Genomic DNA, 27,219 nt, shown 5'->3' on the forward strand with positions numbered 1-27,219 from the left:
GTTTGTATGTGTTTTGTGCTGAGCATGTTGAATACAATAGGTTGGACAGTATTTTAGACAAAAGAAAATATAGGAGTATTTAGAGGAAACAGTTTTGCGTTGAGGTGCAAACCACTAAGCATGTTTAAAGATATGAATGTAACTCAAGCCATTCTTAATTACTGGATGTATGAGATAGTAGCACTGTTTAAAAGGAGAGAGATAACATATATTTCCTCCTCTATTGAATATCCTATACTTGTTAGTCTGCTGTTCACATTCTTGTTTACCACTACAAGAAAAGACATTTCAACTTGGAGTTCATTATAGCTGTCAGTGATTGTAAAATGAGATAAGTGTGTGTGTGTGTGTGTGTGTGTGTGTGTGTGTGCGTGTGTGTGCGTGTGTGTGCGTGTGTGTGCGTGTGTGCGTGCGTGTGTGTGTGTGTGTGTGTGCCAAGTCCGAAGAACAGAGCAGGGCATTAGAGACTGACTCGATGCATTTTCACAATTTAAATCATCATGTCCAATTATATTTAATATAGTATATTGAGTGTGTCATTTTGTGATTGAGAGTCAGGTGTTAAGCATCTGCTGTTCTTTTTCCTAATGGAATATCATTTATTTAAGTCCCATATGACACTGACAATAAACAGAGAATAGTTTTATTTTCTCAGTTGGCAGCAAAAAGCTGTTTACTGTGTTTTGATTATTGGTTTCATTTAAACTTACAGGAGTCATTTCTGATGCAACCGGTATGCCACGAAGATTGAGACAATTCTGCAGCCCTGCATAAATAACAACAGTTAATTCAACGTAAAATTGTCAGACAATAACGTTGACAGTGCTTAGTCACTGTGATGTGTTTTCTGGGGATAACACTTTGCCATTTTGCTGCACAGTTAACATACTCCTCTGTGTTCATTCTTATAACAGGAACACACACCGTGATACTTAGCGACTCATTCAGTAACACGGTAGTCTTCTCATTAGCAAAATCACTGAGGCTGATGAGATGACACTTATTTCTCAATCAGATTTAAGTATTGTAGTTGAAGGAAAGGGTTGTCATGTCTTTCTTGAAAAATGTCACAAGATTGTATACAAATATAAGAAATATGTGATATAAAAGTAACAGCTTAAGACAGCGAACAGTTACATCATTTGGCAAAAGATGTTGCTCAGAACATGGCATCATCACGACCTGTTTTCAGTATGTGTGCAATGTTCCTCCACTGACTTGATCACGAAGATAAAGCCATGGCAACAACAGCTATACTGCCTCACTGATGTTTCAACATGGGTTTCGTTGCAAAAAATGTCGGTTTGACCTCTGTGCTCATGTGGACAGGGCTAGATGGAGACTGTCTTCAACCACTCAGTGACTCATGAGAGTTTCTTCTGTTGTGCCTCTTGGACTGTAAAGAGGAATCCGACACCATCAGGAGATCTTGTTCCGACTGACCTCCAGCTGTTGCCATTGAGTGTATACATCTATTGATGGTGTCAGTTGGGTAAGATCAGTAATGTCCCAGCTGAGACCACAGCCACCGGGGATGTTAGAATGTGGTGCAACAGACTTGAAGCTTTCACCCAAAAGAAGATTGACGTTAAGTTACTTTTAAATACATTAACCACATAAATATCTGAATAGGCTTCTTGTCATGAATTCAATTCAATTCAATTTTTGTATAGCCCAAAATCACAAATTACAAATGTGCCTCAGAGGGCTTTACAATCTGTACACATAAGACCCACACAACCTAATAAACAGCTTATAGTTCAACTAAGATGCTGTTTATGATGTCTGAAAAACACAGTCTCGGGTTTTGGAAAGTCAGCCTGCAGAGCGACTTGTGGCTTATATAGACGACACACTATCAGTGTGCTGATCATCAGCTGCCATCAGGCGGTACACAGCTGGGTGAAGCATAATCACCTCATGAAACCTGAAGACTGCTTATCTCCAAACCTGCAAACAAATACAAAATCCATCACGGAAAGCTACATTATGTCAAATCAGTTGCACCTCAGACCGCCCTGCATAACGTTTGGTTTGGTCCGAAGTGTGCTCTGTTTTACCTGAAACCACACGGTGATGTCACGGTGTCCTGAAGTGAAATGAGCCAGGCCGCTTCCTCAACTCCGGCTGCTTCCTGCCTGTGAACCTGTCTTACTCGCATTAATCTTTTATGGTTTTGTTTTATGCAAATCCACCTATTTATCTCTGCCTTTAGTTGAGGCACAACCCAGTAGTGCGATGTGTTGTAGAGATTTCGACAAATTCAATTTGACATAAATCTGGATCACAACTGTTTTTTCTTGCACCGTTTTAAGAGAAGATGGCACAACCGTCTCCTAATTTCTGTTATCTATATCAATTAAATTTCTTATCTTACCAAAATAATAAAAAATACGTTATCCTAGAATTCACTTGCTGATGGACATCAGATGAATGCTTCACTTCAATGTGAGCTTATTCATTATCTGCGCTTTGTTTTCCGGTCATTAAGATCATGATTCGGAAACTGATCCCTTTCAGACACAAAGCGACGTGTTTCCGTATGCGATGTTGTTCATGACTCCAGCCCACTGAAGTGACCAATCAAAGCCTAATGAGTCCATAAACAGGCTGTGACATGCAAGCTGTCATCTGATGGACATTTGAAGCCGGGTTAGGAGAGCATATGCATGTGTGCAGAGACACACACTCTCACACACAAACACACACACGCCATTAGTGCCTGACAGTGTCATTCCTCATTGGAAATCAAACCAGGTAGGTTTCCAATGCATTACCCATTGCACATAACTAGGCCACAGTGCAACAGGAACCTGTCAATTAAAATGGATTAATTATGCTCATTATGCATCAACCTCAATCCAGGATGAGTGAGGGGAGCACGGGTTAGGAGAAGAGGACGAGGAAGGTATGAGAGGAGAGAAGAAGAGGGGAGAGTGTTTTCAGAGCATGTCATCATGAGTATGTGTGAAATTGATAATTCACCATTATTCACCAGGCCTCAGACCGACAGAGTGTACCTGTGAGGCTTCTCTTAGTCAGTGTCTGTTGTGGAGTTTCACACGTATTCACAGTGACTGTTCAAAGCTCACTGCAAACAGGGAATGACTCCCGATGGGATCGTCATGGCAACCTCTGACCTCCTCCACCATCGCCCTTTTCTTCACTGATATATGATAAGCACCAAGATGGCAGCACATTCATTTCATTGAAAGTATCTCACTATACGGTACATACACTGACATCTGCAGAGCCGTTCTCTGGCTCACTGCCTGCACAAATGGATGAAATAAAAAATGATATCTTGATAAGACTCTAGGTGGCTATTAAATATAATTGAACATGATGATTTAAATTGTGAAAATGCATCGAGTCGGTCTCTAATGCCCTGCTCTGTTCTTGGGGGCTTGGCACACACACACACACACACGCACACACACAGGTTGTAATACAGTACAGGAAAAACCACACTTATGCCACGTTACGATATAACAATATCCAAAATGTCACGATAATTATACAATATCGACGTTTATACTTCTATGTGCACTGATTATTGAAGCTGAACTTTTATTTGTTCTTTATTATATTATATTTTCCAGTTAAGCTGTTATTGCTGTTTTGTGATAATATATATATATCTTTACCTTTTATATATAGAAATTTGAAGTCGCCCCAAAAATACACACACACACACACACACACACACACACATACACACACACTCACACCACACACACACACACTCATCATGAACAACTTCCTGGGGAAATGAGTGGGAGCAGAACAGGAAAACATACGTGGTGTAGAACCACTGGAAAGGGTGGGCCCCACAATTGTGTAAAATAAGTTTGGGCTCCACAAAGAAGGGGTGTGTGTGTGTGTGTGTGTGTGTGTGTGTGTGTTTAATGTGAAGTTTGAGGATTTTAATGGTTGCGCTTTTATCTATTACAGTAACCTCTACTTGAAATGAATGGGAAACCCCTGCTCTAACAGCACATGGTCTTACCAATAGGTTTATATGTGATGCACAGTCCTTTCTTTGACTATTGTTTGCTGCCACATCTATTTTTAGTTAGTGTCTAGTTCCTGAGCTTAAGAGCTCTGCTGCTCTCAAATGATCAAACAGCTTGAGTGGGCGGATGGCACTAATAGTTTATCAAAGTCTACTAATTGAGGAAATAATGAGGAACCCTGTTTTTAAAATGCAAAGCTTTTTTAATCCTTTTAAATCACATATCTGGTAATAAATTCCCTGTTTATAACAAATGTATTCAAAGATCTATTTTGGTGTATTTTTTTATTAAAATCCAATCATCTTTTCTTCCTCTACAACAAAATATGACACGCTTACGTGAGCTATTATCAACCAATTTCAACCAATTAGGTCATGACTATCAATCCATCAATCAATCTGCAACTTTTGGTGGAAAGGCTGGTCTCTTCCAGCGTTCGTAAATTAGGGGCCATTGATAATAAACTCATGCTCTGGCACAATTCAATTTTTTCTTAATTGCTCATTACGATATCACCATTATATGTTAAGATAAGATAAGATATTCTGTTCAGGTGTCTAAATAAAGTAATTTCCAACAATAGAGATTATTTAAATTGAGTAATATCACATCACAACCAGTTCGTAGTGCAAAATATAATCTTTTTTAAAAATGAATAGTCAAATTCCCCATCTAACCAGTGGTGCCAACCAACTGTCAATAATAAAAAAAGCAACATGCTCAGACTGAAGAGAACTCTCTCTCCATCTGTCTGTTTGTATATCTGCATCGAAATCTGCTGACAGATCCTTATTTAAATGGAGGTGGCATCCCAAACTGGACTTGATTGACAGGGATGTTGTCAGTGTTTCTTAGTTTTCAGATACACAAAATGAATTGCACCTTAAAGTTACTGGCTGGTCAATTTGTGTCATTATTCTTCACTTGAATTCTTTATCTAATTATCTTCTCTTTCCCTCTTCTCATGGCTGTATGTGCCGAGGAAACATTACTTCTGCACCATTTGGAGCCCTCACTCAAGATGAGTGGGCAGATTTGACTTAAATATGAAGAGCTGCTGACAGGCACTGGATGATACATCAGCACGTTACACGCTGTTGGAAAAACAATAACACTTTAGCCAGTTGAAATTGGTCATTCAAATGGAGTATCATTATGATTCTCCAAATGCAGTAAAACACGGAGAATACAAATGCAAGTTGTTGGTACCACAGAGAATCTTTTGTAAAACTGTACATATAAACCCAGCAGGTAAAATAAAACATGCAATAACAAACTTAAATGCATACACAAAATACATTCTTAAACCAAGTAACAGCTCAGGAAACATACAGCTGTCATTGGGTTGGGATTGTTTTGTCAAATAGTAACACAGTTTTCATAGTAAAGAAAATATCATCACATGGTACCTTAAAAACAATGATAGTATAAAAAGGACATATTTACAAAACATCAATATTACATAATCAAGACAACAGCAAGACAGATGATAAATCATAAAATAGATAAGCAGACAGACAAAACGCAAGTAGATCTTTTTCTTATATTAAAAGACAAACAATCTCCAGAACAACACTTCAGTTTTACAGTACAGTTTGGTTTTGTAACCCTAAACTGTAAACAGCCAAAGACCAAAATGAGTGCACCTGAGAGGCCAAAGAGGACAGCCTCTCAAAGGTTCACTAAAAATCTGGCTCCAGGTCACATAAAGCTCTGTAAAAAATAACATAATATGGGAAAGAATACTTGGTCTTGATAAGTCGCTGCTTAATTGAGGGGAAGAAGCTGGTCCTGAACCTTCTGGTCCTGAACCTTCTGGTCCTGAACCTTCTGGTCCTGAAGCGGAGAGTGCTGCAGCGCCACCCAGAGGCTTTGGGCAGGTTTCAGCACCATCTGTGGTGCTTTCTGGTCCGAGACCGAGCAGTTGCATTACCATACTGTGATGCATTTGGTGAAGATGCTCTCTACGGTGTCGTGGTAGAAGGTCACCAGAATTTGAGGTGACAGATGGACTTTCATGTGCATGTCATGTTGCAACAAGCTGGTGAACATGGTGGAACATTTAGCATCTAATGAGATGGATATATCCATCATGAGTTGGAGGAGACCAAACTCAGAGCAAAAAGGGAGGGATGACTTATTTACATTCACCAGAAACACGACTCAAAAGATGAATGATAATGTTTCTCTGTAACTGCTGGATGTGTAAATAAGCATCCAGCTTTTTATAGGGTACGTCAATTGTGTTCATAACTTGTTTCTGCGGCCAAAGAAAGACAGTTATTGGTTTAAAATATTATTAGGGTTAAAGACAGCAAGGAGTAGCAGCATTTTCCTAAATAAATTTGAATGGCTGTAAATTGTTGTAGAACATTCTGTTTTTATGATTATCATCTGTGCAGTGTGGCCAGATCTTGGAGTCACTTCTGGGTTTTATTCATGTATGTATATCTGCACATCATCGTCTCAAGGAAATGAGATATTATATTAATACATATCTAAAGGAAGCACACACTGTACAGTGAGAACAGCTCTTTGAAGTTAGCAAGATATAATCATCATTTCTATGAACCCGTCCAAAGCAGATTCAGAAATATAGGGGCCACAAGTGGAATCACATTATCACTGGCGCTGATTTAAAATTATACATTTTTCACCACCCAATAACTCAACCTAACTTGAAGTTATTACTTTGCAGTTAAGGAGAGCACTGAAACATCATTCTTATAAGCCATCAGCTTTTCTTTTAACTCTCAGGTGGACTCAAACATGCAGCACTAATGATTAATCTCTCCTCCTTACATGTGACTATTATTCTGGGGAAAACCTTTGTATCTATTTGCATGTTGTTTAGCAAAATTAATGTGTAACTGTGTGTAACTGCAAATTAGCCATTTATTTCAGTTTCAGATCCTGAAGATAAACAAACACATTGTCCCGCTTCTCCTTCAGTAATTTGATGGCTCATTTGTTCCGTTTGTGTGTGTGTGTGTGTGTGTGTGTGTGTGTCAGGTTTTGCTTGATTGTGTGCATGTGATTAGAGGTGAGGCAAACTCATCCATGACTCCTGGTCACGACAAAGTACAAGTGAAGAGGTCCAGATCACGCAGCTTCGACTTTATTCTGACTCACTGCTGAAAAATACCAGACTACGTTACATTGGTTCCAAGATAACAATAAGTTATTTTAAAGTGGTCCCTTAAAAAGCTTAAACAGACCTGGCACTCCTCAATGCTTTTGTTATAACATGCTGGCAAGATCTACTGTGAAAAGAATACTTTTGCCAAGATTCATGTTCCTGTTGCAGAGTACGCCTTTATTATATTATTGGTATTTTTAAAAGAGCTGTTTTGTTTAGAGAACTTCACAAATGTACATTTAGACAAACTTAAAAAGGCTTATTTTAAGAGGCAGAAAGAAGAGGGGGTGGGGGGGGGTACAAGAGCTAAACTGGAAGTCTTGTTGAAAAGGTGATGGCTATAACAAAAGATATACTGGAGCAATACTCCAACAAACCCATAACTCTGCTCTACATGTATGTCAGACAGCTGTCAGACATTTCAGCATTCCAGTGGTTTGAGACAACATGTCACAGATGTTATGTCTGTAAGTAATTTTAAATCCTCTTTGCAGTTCTGCTACCTCATGTTACATTGAAAACACACATTGACACTCCTCTTATGAGACTGTTAGACGAGGTGGATTATCTCTTTTTATATTCACGGACACGCTCCAAATAAACATCTACCAAATAAACAGAGACTTGTTTCACGAAGCGAGTCCAACATACCCGGGTATCTTTAGGTTATGTGGCTTAAATAACAATGATCCCACTAAACGGACACACGGAGCTGGTTATTAACGCAGTCATTCAATCCAGGTTTTTCCAATCTGGCTGTGAGCGTGTTCACATTAAAGGGCCGTTGTTTGCAGCATACAACCACAAACAAGGACAAGTCTGTTGTAAACTATAATATCGGACAAATACGTTAATTCAGGCTGAAAGTCACACCTTTTAAAGGGCCAAAACGCACGAAGGACGGCAAGAAATTGCCTACTGTGTGAATGCGTAAATTAAAAGATCTGTAATATCACTGCTTCATAGAGCACACTATATCTGCGTGTTTTCGGTTAAGTTAATGTGTTGCTTGGATGTATTATTAACCTTTGGCTGCACTCCAGCGGTGTGACACGCTCACAGAACCAGCAACAAGAGATGAAGAGGAAAAAAAAGCTTTACTTGATATCGTCTGATGCTGTTCAATAATATTGCCTCTCTCTCTCCACACAGAGGAGACATATGCTTAGTTTGGTTCAGTTGATTTAAAGCCCCAGAAAGCTCATCTGCAACAAGTTACAAGGAGTATTTGTGGCTGGAGGCACAGATTTAATATTATTTGGCAGGAGCGCTCCTCACTTTTAATTAGAGCTAATCATTTCCAGCTGGCGAGACACCACTCAACCATCTCACAAGCTCCGGGTCGCTGAGTTCATGGCACATCAGAAATGTGTGAAGCTCATCACCTCTCAGATCTTACAGGGATGCTTTGTTATTTGAGTTAAGATGCTGTGCCTCCTGTTAATGTGTCTTTTTTGTGTTTATTATCTACACTGTGTGTGTATATATATATATATATATATATATATATATATATATATATATATATATATATATATATATTCCTTTTTTATTTTTTTTATTTGTTATCAATCAATGGTGTTAAAATATGTGTATACTATTGGCTGTCAGATTGGACTGCTGGGCACCAAAGAAGATCGTTTGTTTGGACCTGTGTGCTTTTTCTCCCGTCTTGTCCTGTATGTCTGGAAATCAGGCAGCTGGTCTGATGCTTTTCGCTCCTGTCCTGCTATTTATGTTTTGATCTTGTCATACTTTCTGCAGCTCATGTTGACCAGTTTTTAAAAGTAGAAGCCCATCTGTAATGCAGACGCCAGATTCCTGGAGCATCTGAGCTTCTTTTCTCACTATTTCCCTTTATTGCATATTTCTTTGTGGTATTTTTTGTTTCCTGTTATGCAAATAGAAAAACATATCCTGTGTTTCACTCTGATTGTTCACAATTTTGTACACAATGTGTAACAACTGGTCAGCGCCTGACAAAACAAATATTGGAATTAATGGTATGTATTATCCACAGTCCACAGTTTTGTACAGGTTCATTTTTTTGTGAATATGTAATACTATATTTCATCATAGAGCCAAACCTATTCACAAAAACATTTGGAAAATTGTTCCCATTAACATGATCCTGCATATTTAAAATCACAAATGGCTGTAAATAAGGATAATAATGGTATTCAACTTCCTGTACAAACAAGAATAAATTACACATTGTGTGGCGGCTTATAGCTGAAGTGAAGTATGACTGCACTAGCTGGTGTTCAGTAGCACTGAGTAGCACCAATGCTGATAAACAACCTTAACTACCAGTCAATACACATTAATTGCAGCAAAACAGAGAGTATATTAACACACATATTTCAAATCAATCGCCCACTTTTTCCTGCAAGGAGAGAGCTTGTTTTACCTTAAAAACATGGTTCAGTTTCTCTCTCTTTCTCTCTCCTCTATTTCAGTTGCATTCAATATAAATGTGTTGTGCTGCTCAGGAGGTAATTATGTGAGTTCAGCACAGATAATAATATGTACTATAGTACTATAAACTCATTTCAAAATATATAAATACTTTTTGAATCCATTTTAGTGATGAAACCTTTCAAACTTCATGAATAATGTTTATGATATATAATACAGGAACCGTCTCTATTGGCCCGAGTTAACTTCCCCATCTTTCTGTCTGCATGCACATTGTACAGCCAAAACACCGAGCAATGTGTGTAATAATGCCATCCGTTAACACTTTAAATTAGATGGTGGAGGAAGACCTTGTGATAATTAGGTTCCTGTGTGTGAGTTCTGTCTAAATTATCAACATTTAACATGATTGTTTTCATGGAGACCTGAACTGAACTGAGAAATGCTCTGTTACTGTTTAACAAGCTACCTTACCACCGGTGGCCTACACACCTCTCCTAGTGCACCCACTTAAAGCACATCGGGGGTTTTAGATATTACACTTCACCATACTTTCATGAATTCTGCCTCACTCTGCCACGGCCGTCGAGGTCTGATCCTGCACTAGTATGTGCAGGCATGCGGATCTCTTGAATGAAAACAACGGTTCTCATTCAAATGCATCATCACGATGCCATTGAGCACGGCCACATCGTAGTTATAAGAAGAACAAACGTAAACACATAAAACTCAACGGCCATTGCTTAAATAGCAAATGTCATTAGGAGCCAACTGGATTTGTGACAAAGAAGTCGAAGTAAACCGATATCATGTGGCCCCATGAATAAGAATGATATATGAGGGAAGCATTTTCTGCAGGTTTGGTAAACGTGTGTTCCCTAAAGGCCCACACATTGCTCACTCAACAACAGCCATCGGCCATGTGGAATAATAATGGATCATTTTCAGTTCTGTTATTTTTTTAGGAACCACGAATAAGTAGAAACTAATTATCCATGAAAAATGGTCATAGAAAATGATCCATCAGTTCTTTTTGAATTAGACATCACAGCTAGTAAGTTGCAGCTTTTTGTTAGCACAGAATATTTAGTTTATTCTGTTAATGTGTTTCTAAGACCAATACATTCATTTGTAATTATCTTATTTTACGTTAGCGAAAGACACGTCGTCAAGTAAAACCCTTTTTAAGGTAAATGATTACTGCATTTAACCACCTATTTCTGTATTTCTATTTATATATAACAATGTGTTCTGTAACAATTAATGGTTCAGCAAGCAATATGGCTTAATTTGCTTTGTATTGACAGTGAGCATGGCCATTATTCTTAATCATTAAGTGCTGTTAGACATACACCCAGTGACTATTAGTGCTGCATCAGCACCTAAAGCAAAATGCTTTTCCAGCAAAATCTGAGGGCTTAAGGGTTGAAAAGATTCATGACATTATTTGAAGAAAGGGCTGTGAATTCAGCCCTACAGGAAGTAAGTCGTGAACACGGCAAAAAAAACACACACACACACACACTATTATGTCAACTGGAGAGTGTGTCGGGATCAGATTCCACTTTACACAAAAACACAAAAATCACATTAGAAAAATAACTATAATTGCAGTAAGTAAAGAAAAGGGGTAATTTAGGAGGCTGCACATTTTAAGTGTATTATAATCTTAAAAAAATATCCGACTTTTTATCTGATAATAATATAGCAGCTGAAAGACAGTGGTGATGCCAGAGAGCCCTGGCAGCTCCGGGTCCTCGCTGTGAATCTCTGAATACGAGGGCCTGGCAGGCCTGTGACCCGGCTCTGCTGGACTCCATCCAAACAGCAGCTCCCAACAGATAATCAGCACTCACATCAGCTCTCACTCAGACAGGAGAGCGCCGCCGTACAACAGGTGTGTTTTTGTATGCGCGTGCAGGAGTGAGTGTCAAGGTGGATCTCTTGTTTCTGCTCCTCTTCCTTTTCGCACTGCTATCGAATGTCTCCGGGGTTTACATTAGACTCAGCAGGATGATGCAACCTCTGTCCAGAGTGCCATGTCTGGTGGAGGTGATGGCTGCTTCTCATTTAAAACCCCAACAGTTGAAAGAGCATGGCATGATCAGAGGAGTGTGATGAGACAAAGCAGCTTTTGTTGAAACAAAAGGTGTTTGGAGTGTACGTTTGCAGATTAGTGGGGTCCACAGAGAAAGAAAAAGGACACATTTTCTTTCATTCTTTCAAGTAAGACACACAACACAATAATGAATTATTTGGCAGTCCTAAGAGAAAGTAGTTATTTATTTATTATGTACTTTCATCCTGTTTGCATAGCACTCTTCAAAGTCAGACTTTATCCTCTTCAGATTTCAGGCAGGGAATCAACATTTCTTTAACGCACGATCAATTGTTACAATGCAACAGAGAAAACAGCACGCGTTCACACATTCAATAACACCTCCCGATTGTGCATTCTGTCCCACTTAAACAAGCATAGAGACCAACAACTACAGCTCACACACACACACACACACACAGACACACACTTATTTGTAGATAACATCAAGAAGCTAACATTATGATCATTTGAATCCTTTGTAGTGGCTGTGTGTATTCAGGCGCTCAAATGCACTTGACTACATGGAATGTAACATAATGATGTGTGTTTACACTCCATAACACGATTCATTATCATTCAACTTTGGGGCAACAATCTTTCTGTCCGCCTGATCTTGACACAAAATCATGGAGAAAAAAAAGAAAGACCATAAAATGGATGAACTTTGCAGCCAGGACTGCTGAATCCTTCGGTTTATACTCACTCTAACATAAAGCCTTTGTAGACATGACTGCACATGTTATTGACTGGAGAACATGGCTGTTCTGCAAATGTTGTCAAATGTGCAAAATGATCCACTGAAACGGGTTTCTGAATACATTTTCTGCACACAAAGAAAAATGTTTGATAGTTAAAGGAAACAATATTACAATTAAAACCATTCTGCGTCATTGACATCAATGTTAACATCACTGCCTTTGCTGACGCATTGCTAAATTTTTCGCTGAAACAAAATGGGGACACACTCACAAAAACATTGCTCCAGCATCACTAGTGGGCAAAAACAATGTATCTTTAAAACAGTTATTATGCTACAGTGTATGCTCCGTTTATGTAGTTCATCATTAATTAAGTTTCAAAGTTCCTCACAAAAAAAACTAATATTCATCAGCAGATATCATACTGAGCTCATGATATTTAGCCTGGCTTTGGGAGGCCATATGAATCAATCAATAATCAGAAATTAGTTCATTTTTAAGCAATTACAAAATGTCATTCTTTCAACCCATCTATTCCCTCAATACTGACACAATTCAGTTGAAAAGTTTGATCAGTTTGACTAGAGTGGAGTGCTGTTGCACCGCTGTAACCCTTTCAAAATCAGCACCTTCACACCTGGCCTGCTCTCATCCAGGTAGTCCAGGGCTGGGTTGTCATAAACCAGCTGTGCCCTCCTCAGGGTGGACTCTTTCTGCGTGTTGACAGAGGTCGCCTGTGTTGATATATGCTCTTCTTCTTCTTCTCCCGGGTCCTTCTGGTACGCAGAGCCGCAGCACACAGTTGCCTTCGTGATGAGCCGGTCGAGCGGTTTGAAAGAGTGCATCCACTTGGGCAGGAAGTCCCAGCTCTGGAGCTTCGTGGGCAGATAGCGAGGGCTATGGGCCTGCATCACATTTACCATGGCTATGAAGACGGTCACACCCAGGAACGGAGCCCCAACGCCAGCCATCACTCGCCAGCCTGCCAGCGAGAGGCCCAGCACCAGCGACGGCAGGAGCAAGAAGCAAAGGAGGAGGTACAAGACTGCAAACCAGCGGTACTTGGCAGTGCGCTCACCAAGGACACGAGCCATCGCTATCGGCAGGCGTGTGAAAAGAAGAGGATACCACAGCAGGATACCAAAGACATTGAAGAAGAGGTGACACAGAGCAATCTACATGGAACGAGAAGATATGAAGATACAGTGCATGAGTGCTGAAGGATGTATTGAACAGGCAATGTGTGTCGTTACTGTCATTTAAATCCTCAGAGAATCTGCGTGACCTGTTTTGTCATCATGTTACATTTAATCCGTTAATGACACAAGATTGTCCTTATTTTTGACAGTTTTGTTAGAGATTGTTGTTAAGATTAACAAACAACAGTTTTCTCATAAGCGTCCACTTATTTGCCTCCAGCTCGTTTATGCAGAAATACATGCTCATACAAATTATTTATCAACAATCTGTAGAGAATGAGTGTGCACATCCTTTTTTTCTGCAGATGAAAAATATATTCGTGGGCTCCCTTAATGTTGTCTCACTGTGTATAAATTATCCTCTCTGACATATCATAAAAATACGTTTTTCCTTCAACGTGGGAGGGTGTTGGTAATGGTGCATTCACTTTATTTGTTTCTCTTTTCACTGTATGGCTCTTGCATCTGATAACGCATTGGCTTACTTGTATGGCAGCTGCTAGCTTATTTCCCGGACTTGCCAGAGCTGCCAGCAGGGCTGTGGCAGTGGTGCCGATGTTGGACCCGAGAGTGAGGGGATAGGCTCGCTCCAGGCTGATCACACCAATACCTGAGGGAGACGACAGAAACATACTGCATCTGAGGACTCAAGGACAATAAATAAGGATGGTTAACCAGGAAATGAAAGGGGAATTCTTTGATTGGGATTACGATCCTGAGAAGTTGATAAAAACTGAATCCACTTCTTTTACAACGATAAGAAGTATAGAGCCACATCAACAAAATAAATGTACTGGGGGGTCCTTGTTGAGAGCCATAAGGGCTGTTCACCATAAAATGTTTTTAAAATAAACATTTGAATCAGTCAAACTATATGACTCAATGTATATCTCAGATTAATAGACAACATCACATCGAATTTGGTGATGAACAAAAGCCAATATTACAAAAAGCAGCAGAGGCTGAAATATAACTTTGCCAGTTAAGATGACTGACTGTCAAATGAGTGGCTGCCTGACAGCAACTGACAATATTGTTAAATATATTTAGTTAAATATACTGAAATAGATGGTTGCTGTCTATCTGTTTTCAATGAAACTATGATCTAGTGACAGCAACAGATGAAGAGAAGGTAAAGCTAAAGTCTAAAATAAAATAAATAGAACTATTTAATTAAGTGTATCTGAAGATTGGAAATCATCCATGTGTATTAGTTACTTGCCTTTTAGCTTTTTCCAAGCTGCTTAATTACTCCTGTTTTAAATGAGACATGATTCCCATCTCACATTTATCACTGAGTAGCAGGCTGATGACTCAGTCATCACTGATTTTACATGCTTCATTTAGCAAGTGGCATTCAATACCGGTTATGCAACATGATCTTACAAACTTCACAAGACTCAATCAGTGGAAATAAGCATCGTTGTGTCCTTATTTGTCCTCATCTAGTTGTTAAATTTGCTATTAGCCAACAAGGAGATGTAGGTATTCTAATGTGTGTCAGGATCTGTAGTGTTTTTGTTTCGTGTTTCCTGTCTTATTTTGAAGTCCTTGTCTCTCGTGTCCTCTGTTTCTCTTCACTTCCTGTCCCTGTGATTGTCTGCCCTGTTCCTGATTGTTTCCTCCTGTGTCCAATCACCTGCACCAGCCCTCTGTATTTAAGTCCTGTTCATGTCATTCCCCTTTGTCGGTTCGTCTTGTCTAGATCGTGGAAGATCTTGTGTGTAAGACTGTTTTGGAATCCTGTTTAGCAATAAAAGTTACTTTTCCATCGTTGACGGCGTTTGGGTCCTGTCCTGTCGAGCTGCACATAACAGAACGAACCGACCAAGAATGGACCCAGCCTACAACCCCTTCGAAGGGACCCGCTTGGCCTATGGGGGCCCTCGTAGCCTCCAGAAAGGGAACTACAACCCCCATAGGGTCTCGGCACCAAACCCCTTCGAAGGGACCCGCTTGGCCTATGGGGGCCCTCGTAGCCTGCAGAAGGGGAACTACAACCCCCATAGGGTCTCGGCACCAGACCCCTTCAAAGGGACCCGTTGGGCTCGTAGCCCCAGTGGCAGAGGTCACGCAGGCCCAGCCCCGGAGTGGGGGGCGCAAACCTCCGGACCGCGTCGGTGGAGGGTTCCGGCTGCCGCCTCTGTGCCGCAGACTACTCCGGTTCCCGCAGTCGCCTCCGTGCTGCAGCCCTCGCCTGTTCCTGTTGCCGCCTCCGTGTTCCGGCCAACCCCAACTTCCTGGGACCTATTGGACTTCCGGCCGGCCCTTGCTTCCTTTGCCTTGTCCCAGGACGCTTTCCGGGACATGATGGAGTCCCTCCAGGCGTTAGACAGGGTCCTGCTTCGGCCGCAGTCCCCGCCGGTTCCTGCCGATGCTGTCCCGTCGTCGCCCCGGCCGACTCCAGCTCCCCGTGTCCCGTCGGCGCCTCAGCCGATCCCAGCTCCTCGTGTCCTGTCGGCGCCCCGGCCGACTCCAGCTCCCCGTGTCCTGTCGGCGCCCCGGCCGACCCCAGCTCCTCGTGTCCTGTCGGCGCCCCGGCCGACTCCAGCTCCCCGTGTCCTGTCGGCGCCCCGGCCGACCCCCGCTCCTCGTGTCCTGTCGGCACCCCGGCCGATCCCAGCTCCTCGTGTCCCGTCGGCGCCCCGGCCGACCCCAGCTCCCTGTGTTCTGTCGGCGCCCCGGCCGACCCCAGCTCCTCGTGTCCCGTCGGCGCCCCGGCCGACCCCAGCTCCTCGTGTTCCGTCGGCGCCCCGGCCGACCCCAGCTCCTCCTGTCCCGTCGGCGCCTCGGCCGATCCCAGCTCCTCGTGTCCTGTCGGCGCCCCGGCCGACTCCAGCTCCCCGTGTCCTGTCGGCGCCCCGGCCGACCCCCGCTCCTCGTGTCCCGTCGGCGCCCCGGCCGATCCCAGCTCCTCCTGTCCCGTCGGCGACCCGGCCGACCCCAGCTCCCTGTGTCCTGTCGGCGCCCCGGCCGACCCCCGCTCCTCGTGTCCTGTCGGCGCCCCGGCCGACCCCCGCTCCTCGTGTCCCGTCGGCGCCTCGGCCGACCCCCGCTCCTCGTGTCCCGTCGGCGCCCCGGCCGACCCCAGCTCCTGGTGTCCCGTCGTCGCCCCGGCCGACTCCAGCTCCCCGTGTCCCGTCGGCGCCCCGGCCGATCCCAGCTCCTCGTGTCCCGTCGGCGCCCCGGCCGACTCCAGCTCCCCGTGTCCTGTCGGCGCCCCGGCCGATCCCAGCTCCTCGTGTCCCGTCGGCGCCCCGGCCGACCCCAGCTCCTCGTGTCCCGTCGGCGCCCCGGCCGACCCCAGCTCCTCGTGTCCCGTCGGCGCCCCGGCCGACCCCAGCTCCTCGTGTCCCGTCGGCGCCTCGGCCGACCCCAGCTCCTCGTGTCCCGTCGGCGCCTCGGCCGATCCCAGCTCCTCGTGTCCCGTCGGCGCCCCGGCCGACCCCGGCTCCTGGTGTCACGTCGCCGCCCCGGCCGCCCCCGGTTCCCCGGGTCACGTCGCCGCCCCGGCAGACCCCGGTTCCCCGGGTCACGTCGCCGCCCCGGCCGACTCAGGCTCCCTGTGTTCGGTCGCCACCATGGCCGCTTCCGGCTTCTGTTCCTGGGGTTCCCCCGGAGCCCGTCTGTTCACCTGGTGGTCGCCCTTCTGCCCGTCCCCCGGAGCAGATCTATCTGCCTGGTGGCAGTCCTTCAGCCCGTCCGCCTGGTGGTCGCCCTTCTGCCCGTTCCCCGGAGCAGGTCTATGTGCCTGGTGGCCATCCTCCTGCCCGTCCCCCGGAGCCCTTCCGTCCGCCTGGTGGTCGCCCTTCTGCCTGTCCTCCTTCTGCCCGTCCCCCGGAGCCCTTCCGTCCGCCTGGTGGCCGTCCTTCAGCCCGTCCCCCAGAGCCCTTCCGTCCGCCTGGTGGTCGCCCTTCTGCCCATCCCCCGGAGCAGGTCAGTCCTCCTGGTGGCCGTCCTCCTGCCCGTCCTCCGGAGCAGGTCAGTCCTCCTGGTGGTCGTCCTCCGGCCCGTCCCCCGGACTTCTTCTGCCAGGCTTTTGGTCCCGCCTCCGGCTCCCCTCCACCCACCCTGGGGGACTGTGTTGGGTCGTCTGGAATCCGCCCCTTGAGGGGGGGGTTATGTCAGGATCTGTAGTGTTTTTGTTTCGTGTTTCCTGTCTTATTTTGAAGTCCTTGTCTCTCGTGTCCTCTGTTTCTCTTCACTTCCTGTCCCTGTGATTGTCTGCCCTGTTCCTGATTGTTTCCTCCTGTGTCCAATCACCTGCACCAGCCCTCTGTATTTAAGTCCTGTTCATGTCATTCCCCTTTGTCGGTTCGTCTTGTCTAGATCGTGGAAGATCTTGTGTGTAAGACTGTTTTGGAATCCTGTTTAGCAATAAAAGTTACTTTTCCATCGTTGACGGCGTTTGGGTCCTGTCCTGTCGAGCTGCACATAACAATGTGAGTATGAGAACAAACTCATTTTGATTAGCCATTAAATACATGACAAGAGCAGTCAGGTAAATCTGTTCTCAATAAACAGTGAACAATGTATTACTGTAGCAGTGAATGTCTGTTCAGAGGTTGTGGTTTTTTAATTCATAACTTGATGCAAAAAGCAGCGGCCTTGGAAACAAAAGCACAGTTTACGAGCTTCTGGGTTACATGGGCGGTTCTTCCAGGTTTGAGTGACAGTAAAATGCCGGTGCTGTAGTTTTCAGCCTTTGGAGTCCTCTCTCTTCCACAACTAATTCAAAACAAAGCAATCACATGTTCTGATATTTGTGTAAACCATGAAGTGAGATAATCTGAGCTCACAAACGCAGTGGCAAACCTCAAATGCCAAAAGCAGAGTCCAGACAAGTAACTTGACTGATATCCACCTCTGCACAGTGCTGGACCACCCAAGGACGAGAGCTGATACTCTGCACAGTTAGAGTCCAGTTTAATAAGACATTACAAGAGACTCCCCGAGGGTTTGCACCAAATGCATCATGATGAGATGAGAAGAAGAGTCACATCAGTCCAACCTTGACTGGGCAGATGCTGGAATTGCCTCTGGACTACAAACAATACTTTCTTAAAGATCACCCAACACAAAGAGGAGAAAACTAAGCAAATTGAATGTTTAAGAGTTGTTTTACTGTATGCGACTTCTGAATCACAAAGAAAAATTGCAATGACAAACTATAATGAGTAGAATTACAGTTGGATTTTGCATATGATGCAGAACCAACAAAAGTACCACAGATTAGACATCAGGATTCAACGAATAACTGTCCAGTTTACCAGATAATATTTCTGTAGAGACAATAAAGTGCTGCACAGCTGCCAGGGATCAAATCGTTGTTTAATATTACTCACATAACTCTTACTGTAATATCCAAGTGTTGCTGCCACAAGTTTCACACTCGCACTGAGGTGATTAATGCACGAGGTTCATTTTTCATTATTCTGTATTTTAATAGGCGAGGGTGTTTTAAAATGGTTCGGCCTCCTGTGGTCACGAACAAGAAAGATAGAACACATCCAAGAGAGTGAAACAAAGCCGTGCAGCAAGTTCTCTGCTCAAGCTGTGTTCGTGCTGCATGCTATTAGCAGCCGCGACAGTGAGACAGTGAGACAGTGAGACACTAGTGCAAAAACCTGATAGGTCACCAAGAATTTAGAACGTTTTCATTAAAACTAATAGTACAAACAAATCTGTCAAACAAAGAACAACAAAGAGCTTTTATTAAATATGTCTTGCTAGCAACAACCCTTTCACCACTGTAAACTCATTGCGTCTCCACTGTTTCTCACATGGTTTCCAAAAGAAAAAAAATATATGTGTTCATATTATACTCAAGCCTCAAATTGAATAAAAAAACATGATATTAAATGCCATATATTCAATTTCTTTCGAAGCAACATCGGTTATTTTTCTCAAGACGGATGTTAGTTTTACATAACAGTTTGGGGAAAGCAGTGTTAGTGGATGTCATCATAGTTCATGAGTCTACAGGAAGATAACAAATGTATGAGGTTTTAATATCAGAAAATAACTCAATTATGTAAATGTTTAGCTCTTAGTAGCCCTCTTAGTGGGGTGATTAACATATTTCTGCATGTTTAGTATCTTGTCTGCCTTTATCATATATTCCTCTCATTTTTATTGTATGGCATATCTATTTTGTGGACATGGCTTTTCATGCTTTAACTCATTGGATTATGACGGAGTTTTTACTTCTGCTTGCACTACCTACAGAATGTAATATATCACCTCCACGAATTGGGGCTCTACATTATTGCAAAAGCATATTTCACCAACCTACTAGAGGAGTCATGGCTGAAGTGAAGACAGAGCTACTCTGGACCACAAACGTTACCCCTGCACCCACAAGCATGGCCATGTATCCTGACAGCCACCCGCATGGATAAGGCAGGTCTGTTGAGATAAAGAGAGGAGAGATTATGGGACACATGTATTAACTCATCAATACTTGTATCTTCTTCACAGCCCCGTTCGAGTAATTTGCATGCAAGAAGTGTTTCTTGGTGTATTTGCTCGCTTGCAGACCGCATCATGCATACATTTGCTCCATGATAACATGTGTCAAACCTCTAGCAGCTCAAAAGAAAGCCGACCTGTGTTGACGACTTTATGGATGACCTTTGCGACTTGGCCTTTAAGAAGGGCGTTGAGCAGTTTAACCAGCAGCAGCAGACAGGTACAGAGGACAGCCAGAGAGCCTGCCAGGAGAATCAGGCCCACTGTGAGGTCCGACAGGCCGGTGGACACAAACAAATGCCTACCTGCAGAGGGACAGCACCAACAACCATCAGGAAATGATCCCACACATATACCATACTGAGAGAAAAGGCATACAATAAGTGCACTGTACGCTTCACAAGAGAGGGTGGGTTTCACATATTATTGAGTTCGAACTCACACTTCAGTGATGATTGGGACATGCCATGACTGAGGCCGCAGTTTGCAGTGCTCAAATTGCCAGTGGACTGTCAGGAAGAAAGAAAGAAAGAAAGAAGCATCTGTGATGAAAACACACATTTGCAACACATTTCACTGGCAGCAGTGCTGCTTTATTTGGCGCCACAGTGTGTGACACAATGTGCAGGAGACAGCAGTAGGGACGGTGCCATTACCGTAACAAGGTCAGTCTGGCACCATTCCTTCACCAGGCTCCTGTTCCTCATGTCCTCATTCCCCATGGCGATCTCTGTGATCACACACTTGTCTAGCTGAGGGTGAAATGAAGTAGAAATATTCTTCTCATCTTTTAAATTCAGTGAGTTAAAGAAGAGGGCGGTTAAAGTATTCAACCTCACATCCTCCGTAACAGCTGTCCAAGACACGTAGGACAACCAACTGACTTGTTTGTTAGGCTCCGCCCCCCGTTGTTACAGTTGCGATAGCTAGCAAGCTTTCCAGTCTTCTGAGGCACATATGCAGCTTAAAAATAATACCACCAGATTTACCACTCAATTTTCAAAAGTAATGGGTCCTGGATTGAAGACTGTCTGTTTAGCTTTTCACTTTTAATGACAACTGAAAAGGTCAAATGTCAAACCAAAGTAATAGGGAAACAAGAACACTATCTTGGACATGTCAACACATTTACGCCTTATTTCTGCTGTCAAAAATAGGCAAACAACTCACCATCCTCCAAACTCTTCAAATGCATGGCATCGCTCTTCCAACAGAAATCCAAATATGGACAGTTCTGCCATAGTTACAGTTGTTAAGCTATAACTGGACAATCTGTTTGCAGGAGTTTTTTTTTTGCAAATGGTGAGTTAGAAAAATGCCGATTGTCTGATTCACCTGTATGATGAGCTTGGTCACTGGCTTGGTGATGACCTTGAGCATCTCAGGGGCTTCCTTCCCTGGTTGAAGCTTGAAGCTGGTGACCAACAGGTACGACAGCTGGGACATGAGGCCACTCGCCACCTCCAGCGGCAGCAGAACCAGCACCGACAGCCAGTTGAAGCAGTCGTGGATCGTTGCCCCAGCAAAGGCCCTGCAGTGGGTCACAATCGTTTTCCGTGTTACCTAAGGTCAGCCATCAGCATGATCAAGCACTCAAAATGATTGCTTGTTAATCTGCTTTTTTAATAGCTCGCCTTTTGGGGATGTGTCTGATGTAATTGGTATTTTAGTTTTGACTCAGTGTGTGAGTATATTATAAAAGTCTAATAAATTATATTTATTTGACCAGACACAGATTAAGCAACGGGCCATCTGTTCAGTGACGTACATTTTCAAGCCAAAGGGTTAGTGGTGTGAAATCAATGTGTATTGGTGCCATTATTGTCACTGTTGTAGAAATGACGCTCGGACGGAGGCTGAAGCAAAGAGGCAGCGAGCAGCTGCTAATGTTCTCCCTTCACCCTCCTCTGTTTTCTCCTCTGCACTTTCAGCACTTTTCGCTTGATTTCTCCATCTCCCCACTTATCCTCTTCAGTTTTACATTTCAATTTCTTCTCCCCCACTCTTCAGCCTTCCCCTGCACTCACCCCTTTGCCCCGTTCTTCACTCACCGTTGGAACTCGGTCCTCTCGGCAGCTTGCATCATGGCCACTATGGTGTTCGTGACTGAAGTCCCAATATTGGACCCCATGATGATTGGAACAGCCAACCTCACCTCTAGCACTGTGAGGTGAGACCACATAAAACCTCTTGCGTGTGAGTAATCATTCTTAAAACAGCATGCAGGGTGGAACAAAAACATTGTAAATGGATAAATGTCCACATTCTTTGGATGGTGATGCATCACGCGCATAAGCATACGACATGACCTTCTGAAAGGGGATTGTGATTTGCAGTTGAGTAGAAGCAGCTTAGTCCTCACAGAGGTTCAATGTTGAGGATGCCTTTAATGATGATGACCTACGTTCACACGTGCATTGCATCTCTTTTTTTCTTTGATAACACGCGGCTGGATCTCTTACAGAAAGGATTTAGAAGCACAGCGGCAGCTCCTGCACACTGACACCATTCACTTTAACCACTGTAATGAAAGAGGGGAGACCTCGGAGGCTGCGCTCATTAGAAGCAGACAGGTTATGACCTCACCATGCAATGGTCTTCTGAGGCATGATAAACTACAGGCTGAGGTGTTGGGAGATTACAGGGTGGGAAATGGTTTGATTTAATTATATCTGATCCCAGTACATTCATTTTCAGACGGATTTTTACAAATTGCCACTGCAGCGCTACAATCTCAAAATGTAAATTTCAGGTCAGTGTATGATACAAATTATACATAAGAACGATTAAATTACGCCTCATTAATTTAGTCATTTTAATTGTGAAGGATGATGTTGATTATATTTTGTCTTTTCCATATTTAATTAAAAAAATAGTTTACTGTAATGTTTTTGCATGCCAAATAATAGCCTAGAGACAAACAACATACACTATATTTCTAAATAAATGAGGCCAGCCTGGACATTTTTCTATTTCAGAGTCTTATTTAAAACCTCAAATAACATTTTTATGCCCCTATACTCACATCCGGAGGCCACCAGACTGACGACAATGGAGGTGGAGGTGGATGAGCTCTGGACCAGCACCGTAACCAAGATCCCCACCACCAGCCCTGCCACAGGGTTAGCGAGCACTGCATTGTCCTGGAAAATGCCCCCTGCCACTTTACCTGGTTAAATATGCCACCCACATACACACAGAGACACAAAAAAATGCTGGTCTCAGATGGAACCCAAGAGCAATGTTAATCAAAATTCAAACCTCTTGTTTCCCCAGATCCAGAAAGGTCACCAGATGAAGCTTTGTGGTAAATTATGCAGCAGAGCCCGGGCAGGACAGTGTGAACTGTTCTTCAGTGACTCATTTATTAGTCAAACATCAACTGGCTGAGTCACTATCAACCCGCTAAGGGGGGCAGAGAGGGTTATAGCACTTACCCCCTGCTAACTGGAAGGCAGAGCTCATCGTGTCCAAGGAGCAGACAAAGAGGAACAAGAGGATGAGGAGGAGAGGGATCTTGGATAGATTGATAAGGAGCTGCCCGGTCTTGTTCTGACTCACCGCTGTGATCGGCAGAGAGCTATCTGTTGAAAACAACAACATTAACCAGGGAGATGGTTTGGACACAAAGACATCAACACATATTTCACAGATAACACATAAATGTGGTATGTTTCTAGCCTTTATACTTCAATGCTTCTTTCCCATTCTTATGATTTTTTTCTGGATGAGAGAGATGGCCTCAGTAAGCAATCTCACATACTGTATAGAGAGCAAAGCCATCTGACACACTACATTACCCATATGCAGCCATTTGCTGCTGAGTGACAGCAGGACTTAGCCTTTGTTGCCCAGACTGCATGTTCCACTGGCCCTGTGTGTCTTTGAGCATGCCCTTATCTAATGAGCATGTGGTTCAGCTTCTGCTGTTGTTATTTGCCCTTTTCTTTTCTTTTTTTAAAGATCAGACCTGCTGCCAACGCAGGACAAGAGTGCCAACATTCTCCTCCTAATGCCACTCTTGTACCTTTCTGTTTCGGGAGACTGTCTGTCTCCCTGAATGTAGGTTTGCTGGAGTGGTGATGGGCATGTTGGTTATGGCCCTCAGAGGTGCTGCAGAGATCAAGGGTGGAGCCAATGCCAGACTCCCTGTCCTCCTCCTGCGAGAGTTTGGGCTGTGAGGAGAGCTGAGTGTCGTGCATCCTCATCCCCCTTCCTAAAGAATAATAAAAAGTAGACACTCAGGTAGGGAAGATCAGCTTTGAAGCATCTCAAAGACATAAAAAAACAGAATGATGGGCATTGAAGCCAATAAGTTACCATTGTAGTGGAGCCCTGTGCTCCGTCCAGAGGACACTATGGTTATAGATCGAGATGACATGGTGCTTTGAATGCTGTGTGGAGACATGGAGGTAATTAAAATTGACACCTTAGAGGGAAACACAGAGAGAATTGGTTTATCAGCCACTTGCAGCAGTAAAAAAAAGAAGAAGCCCAAGGAGACAAACGTGTCTGTGTATGAGCCCATCTCTCGCCACGCTACTCAGATCAACAGACACGGAATTAGAAAGGAACAAAGGTGGCCCACACTGTAATTGGCAGCCGTCCTTGGTATTAGAGGTCAAACCGCACGCTTAAACTACATACACCGTTCATTTGTTGAGAGGCATCGTATTGCCTCTCAACAATCGAACGCCTTGTCAGAATCAATAAGGAAACACCAGTTTCCATGTAACTTGTCTTGCCGTCCATTTCCTGCAGCTGCAAGTAAGCAGCTCTTAAAGGGACTCTCCGCTGTCTATAGCGCCGCGACTCCATCCAAGGATTTTCATGCTCTCGGTTTGAAGAGAAACAGTTTGTTTTTTATCTCCCTTTTCATGTCGGCCACTTTGCCATATTTTGGGGACTCCAGTGTAGGAGGGAGTACTAATGTGCCTCTGTAAAGCAAAGAGGATGGAAGTGAGTTCAGTAATTACAGGAGTCAAAATTGCAGTAATTACAGTCGCTGCATCATTCTCATTCTGTTTAGCATCCTCCTGCAGCTTCTGATGTGCAGAGAGGCCCAGTTCACATATGTACGTATGTGACTGAGACAAGTTCCATAGATTGCAGCTGAATGTACTTGAGCACATTGTGTGTGTGTGTGTCTACTGAATGTTATCCTCTAATCTACCTGCTTTGCTCTCACTGTTCTCCGTTTCTCTAGTATTTGTGAGCTTGCCTTTAAATCACTACTGCTTACATACACATGTTTATGTTGCACCGAAATCTTTACTTTAGTTAGTGAGTGACAGCTAACGTGGTCCCTTTTAGATAAAAAGAAAGATTTCCTATAATATTAATAAATTATTCATTTAAAATAATATAAGAAAGCTTCAGTAATAATGAAGCAAAGTCACTTAACATACTTATTTGGTTATGACATACGCAGTACAGTAGCTTACCTTTTCTGAAACAGTCTAAGGTGTTGGGTATGACCTCCTGGAAAGGAAAGCATCAAAATGAAGTGTACATCAGCTTTAAATAAGCGACCAGGTAACACCTCATCTCTCGTTAGCGTGCTCCACTATCACAGACCTCACTGTTAATCAATAACACAGAGACATAACTTAATGACACACAAGTTGGGAAAGCACGTTGTGTATTAGGTGATGAATGATGTTGGTTCAACCAGCTATTTTTCCCTCTGACTTGGGGCCAGATAAAGAATTCCAGATGAAGAGGACCGTTTGATGTGATTGATGGTGGTCCCTGTTGTTGGAGGTTCTTCTAGTTTCACTATGAGAGCAGGAGAAATCTGACACCTGGTGGTGGGAGTTAGGAGAAAAGCATAATTTCTTCTCAAATCCACTCGTATTTTCAAACAGCAGTTTTCATCACCCACTGTAGTTTGGCACAGAATAAAGTCAGGATAATAAATGATGATTTCTTGCATGATAAAAGTCAGTGGAAGTATTTCAAACATTTGAGAGTAATCTGCAAGACCTGCAGAATGTGCAGGTGCTTATGGTACTTTTCCAGGACTTAAGATCAAGCATGTTGTGATTGGAAATTAAATATCAGGAATATTTTCTCAGATCCCCTTCACACACACACATTTACTTACACATCCCCACTACTCACAGGCAAGGTCCTCCTCGCCATGGGATAAACGCTGTGAGTTACAGGGTAATTGTTAACAATTAGTCCAGCTACAGTTCTGTCACATCAGCAGTGCTCTCAACCAAATCTGCCAAACCTGCTGACCTCAGACATGCATCCATGATCTCAAAGGAGCAACACGTAATAACCCACTAGTCTAAAGTTGTTATTTTCCAAACTTTTATGAGAGCTGGGAGCCAGAGCGAGATAACGGCTCTGTTGTTGTTGTGCAGGCATGCAGCTGGACCAGAGCCGAGGCTGCTGCTGTCAATGGTGTCTCTGGGATAAATCCTCGAGATGTGGTGCTGCATTGAGCAAAGGAAAAGAGAGACACCGAGACGTACATGCACATATGGACACACAGACGGCTACATCTCTGGCGCGGTTCCAGAGCTCTTTGGTACACCCCCTCTCCGTGATGCTGTTAATCCCCTTTCCAGATGTGCAGGTCACAGGGAGGTTGTTGCTCAGCCTGGGGATAAAGCAAACAGAGGCCACCGGGTCGTTGAACACCATCCTGTCACTCAAAACACCTGCCAATCAATGAGCGGGAGGTGCACGCCGTTAGTCCGCCTCTGCTCCCCAGGGGCTGCGTTATCCTATGTTAATCTCACACTGATGGATACATGATTTTAATGAGTTTGCAGCCTGTAATCTGTGTGAAGGGAATCACAGAAACATTATCTCTAAACATATGCCAGTTAGCTGTGAACCGCCGTGTTCACGGCGTCGCCATGTTGAGAGCCATGTGGAGGCAATCCATCAATCATAAATATGCTCAACTTCAGCATCCTTAAGTGTGCCGATGACATGAAAACTTAACCCTAAATGGAGGCCGCATATTATTCTCTCCAGTCTTGGTGCAAAAACAATTGTTTGGAGTACAGCAGAAACATTTAATTAAGTAATGCATTAGTCAAGCCACAGATCATGTATTGGCAACTGTCACTATAATAATCAATTACCCTTACAAGTACTTTTCAAAGAAAAAAAGTCAAAAATCTACTTTTTCGACTGCCAACACGTGCATATTTAC

The 27,219-nt window shown here is 43.5% G+C and overlaps 1 protein-coding gene across 2 annotated transcripts; it reads right to left on the minus strand.

Moving 5' to 3' along the window:
• Positions 1–11,894: 11,894 nt before the first annotated feature.
• slc34a1b (solute carrier family 34 member 1b) lies at positions 11,895–25,549 on the minus strand. 2 transcript variants are annotated; one of them, XM_034543265.1, is made up of 13 exons: positions 25,487–25,549; positions 24,363–24,436; positions 24,070–24,258; positions 23,480–23,626; positions 23,068–23,211; positions 22,094–22,205; positions 21,378–21,573; positions 20,699–20,794; positions 20,485–20,551; positions 20,180–20,347; positions 19,863–19,979; positions 14,057–14,181; positions 11,895–13,547 (listed from the first exon to the last, which is right to left on the minus strand). In XM_034543265.1, exons 1-13 carry the CDS (start codon positions 25,537–25,539, stop codon positions 12,954–12,956), a joined length of 2,082 nt encoding a protein of 693 aa, XP_034399156.1. In that variant the 5' UTR covers positions 25,540–25,549; the 3' UTR covers positions 11,895–12,953. The 2 variants fall into 2 exon arrangements, with proteins under 2 accessions (XP_034399156.1, XP_034399157.1); XM_034543266.1 differs by lacking the exons at positions 24,070–24,258; positions 24,363–24,436; positions 25,487–25,549 and adding an exon at positions 23,843–23,929.
• Positions 25,550–27,219: the final 1,670 nt, after the last annotated feature.

Source organism: Cyclopterus lumpus, chromosome 10, assembly GCF_009769545.1.
Source record: "Cyclopterus lumpus isolate fCycLum1 chromosome 10, fCycLum1.pri, whole genome shotgun sequence".
NCBI lineage: Eukaryota > Metazoa > Chordata > Actinopteri > Perciformes > Cyclopteridae > Cyclopterus > Cyclopterus lumpus.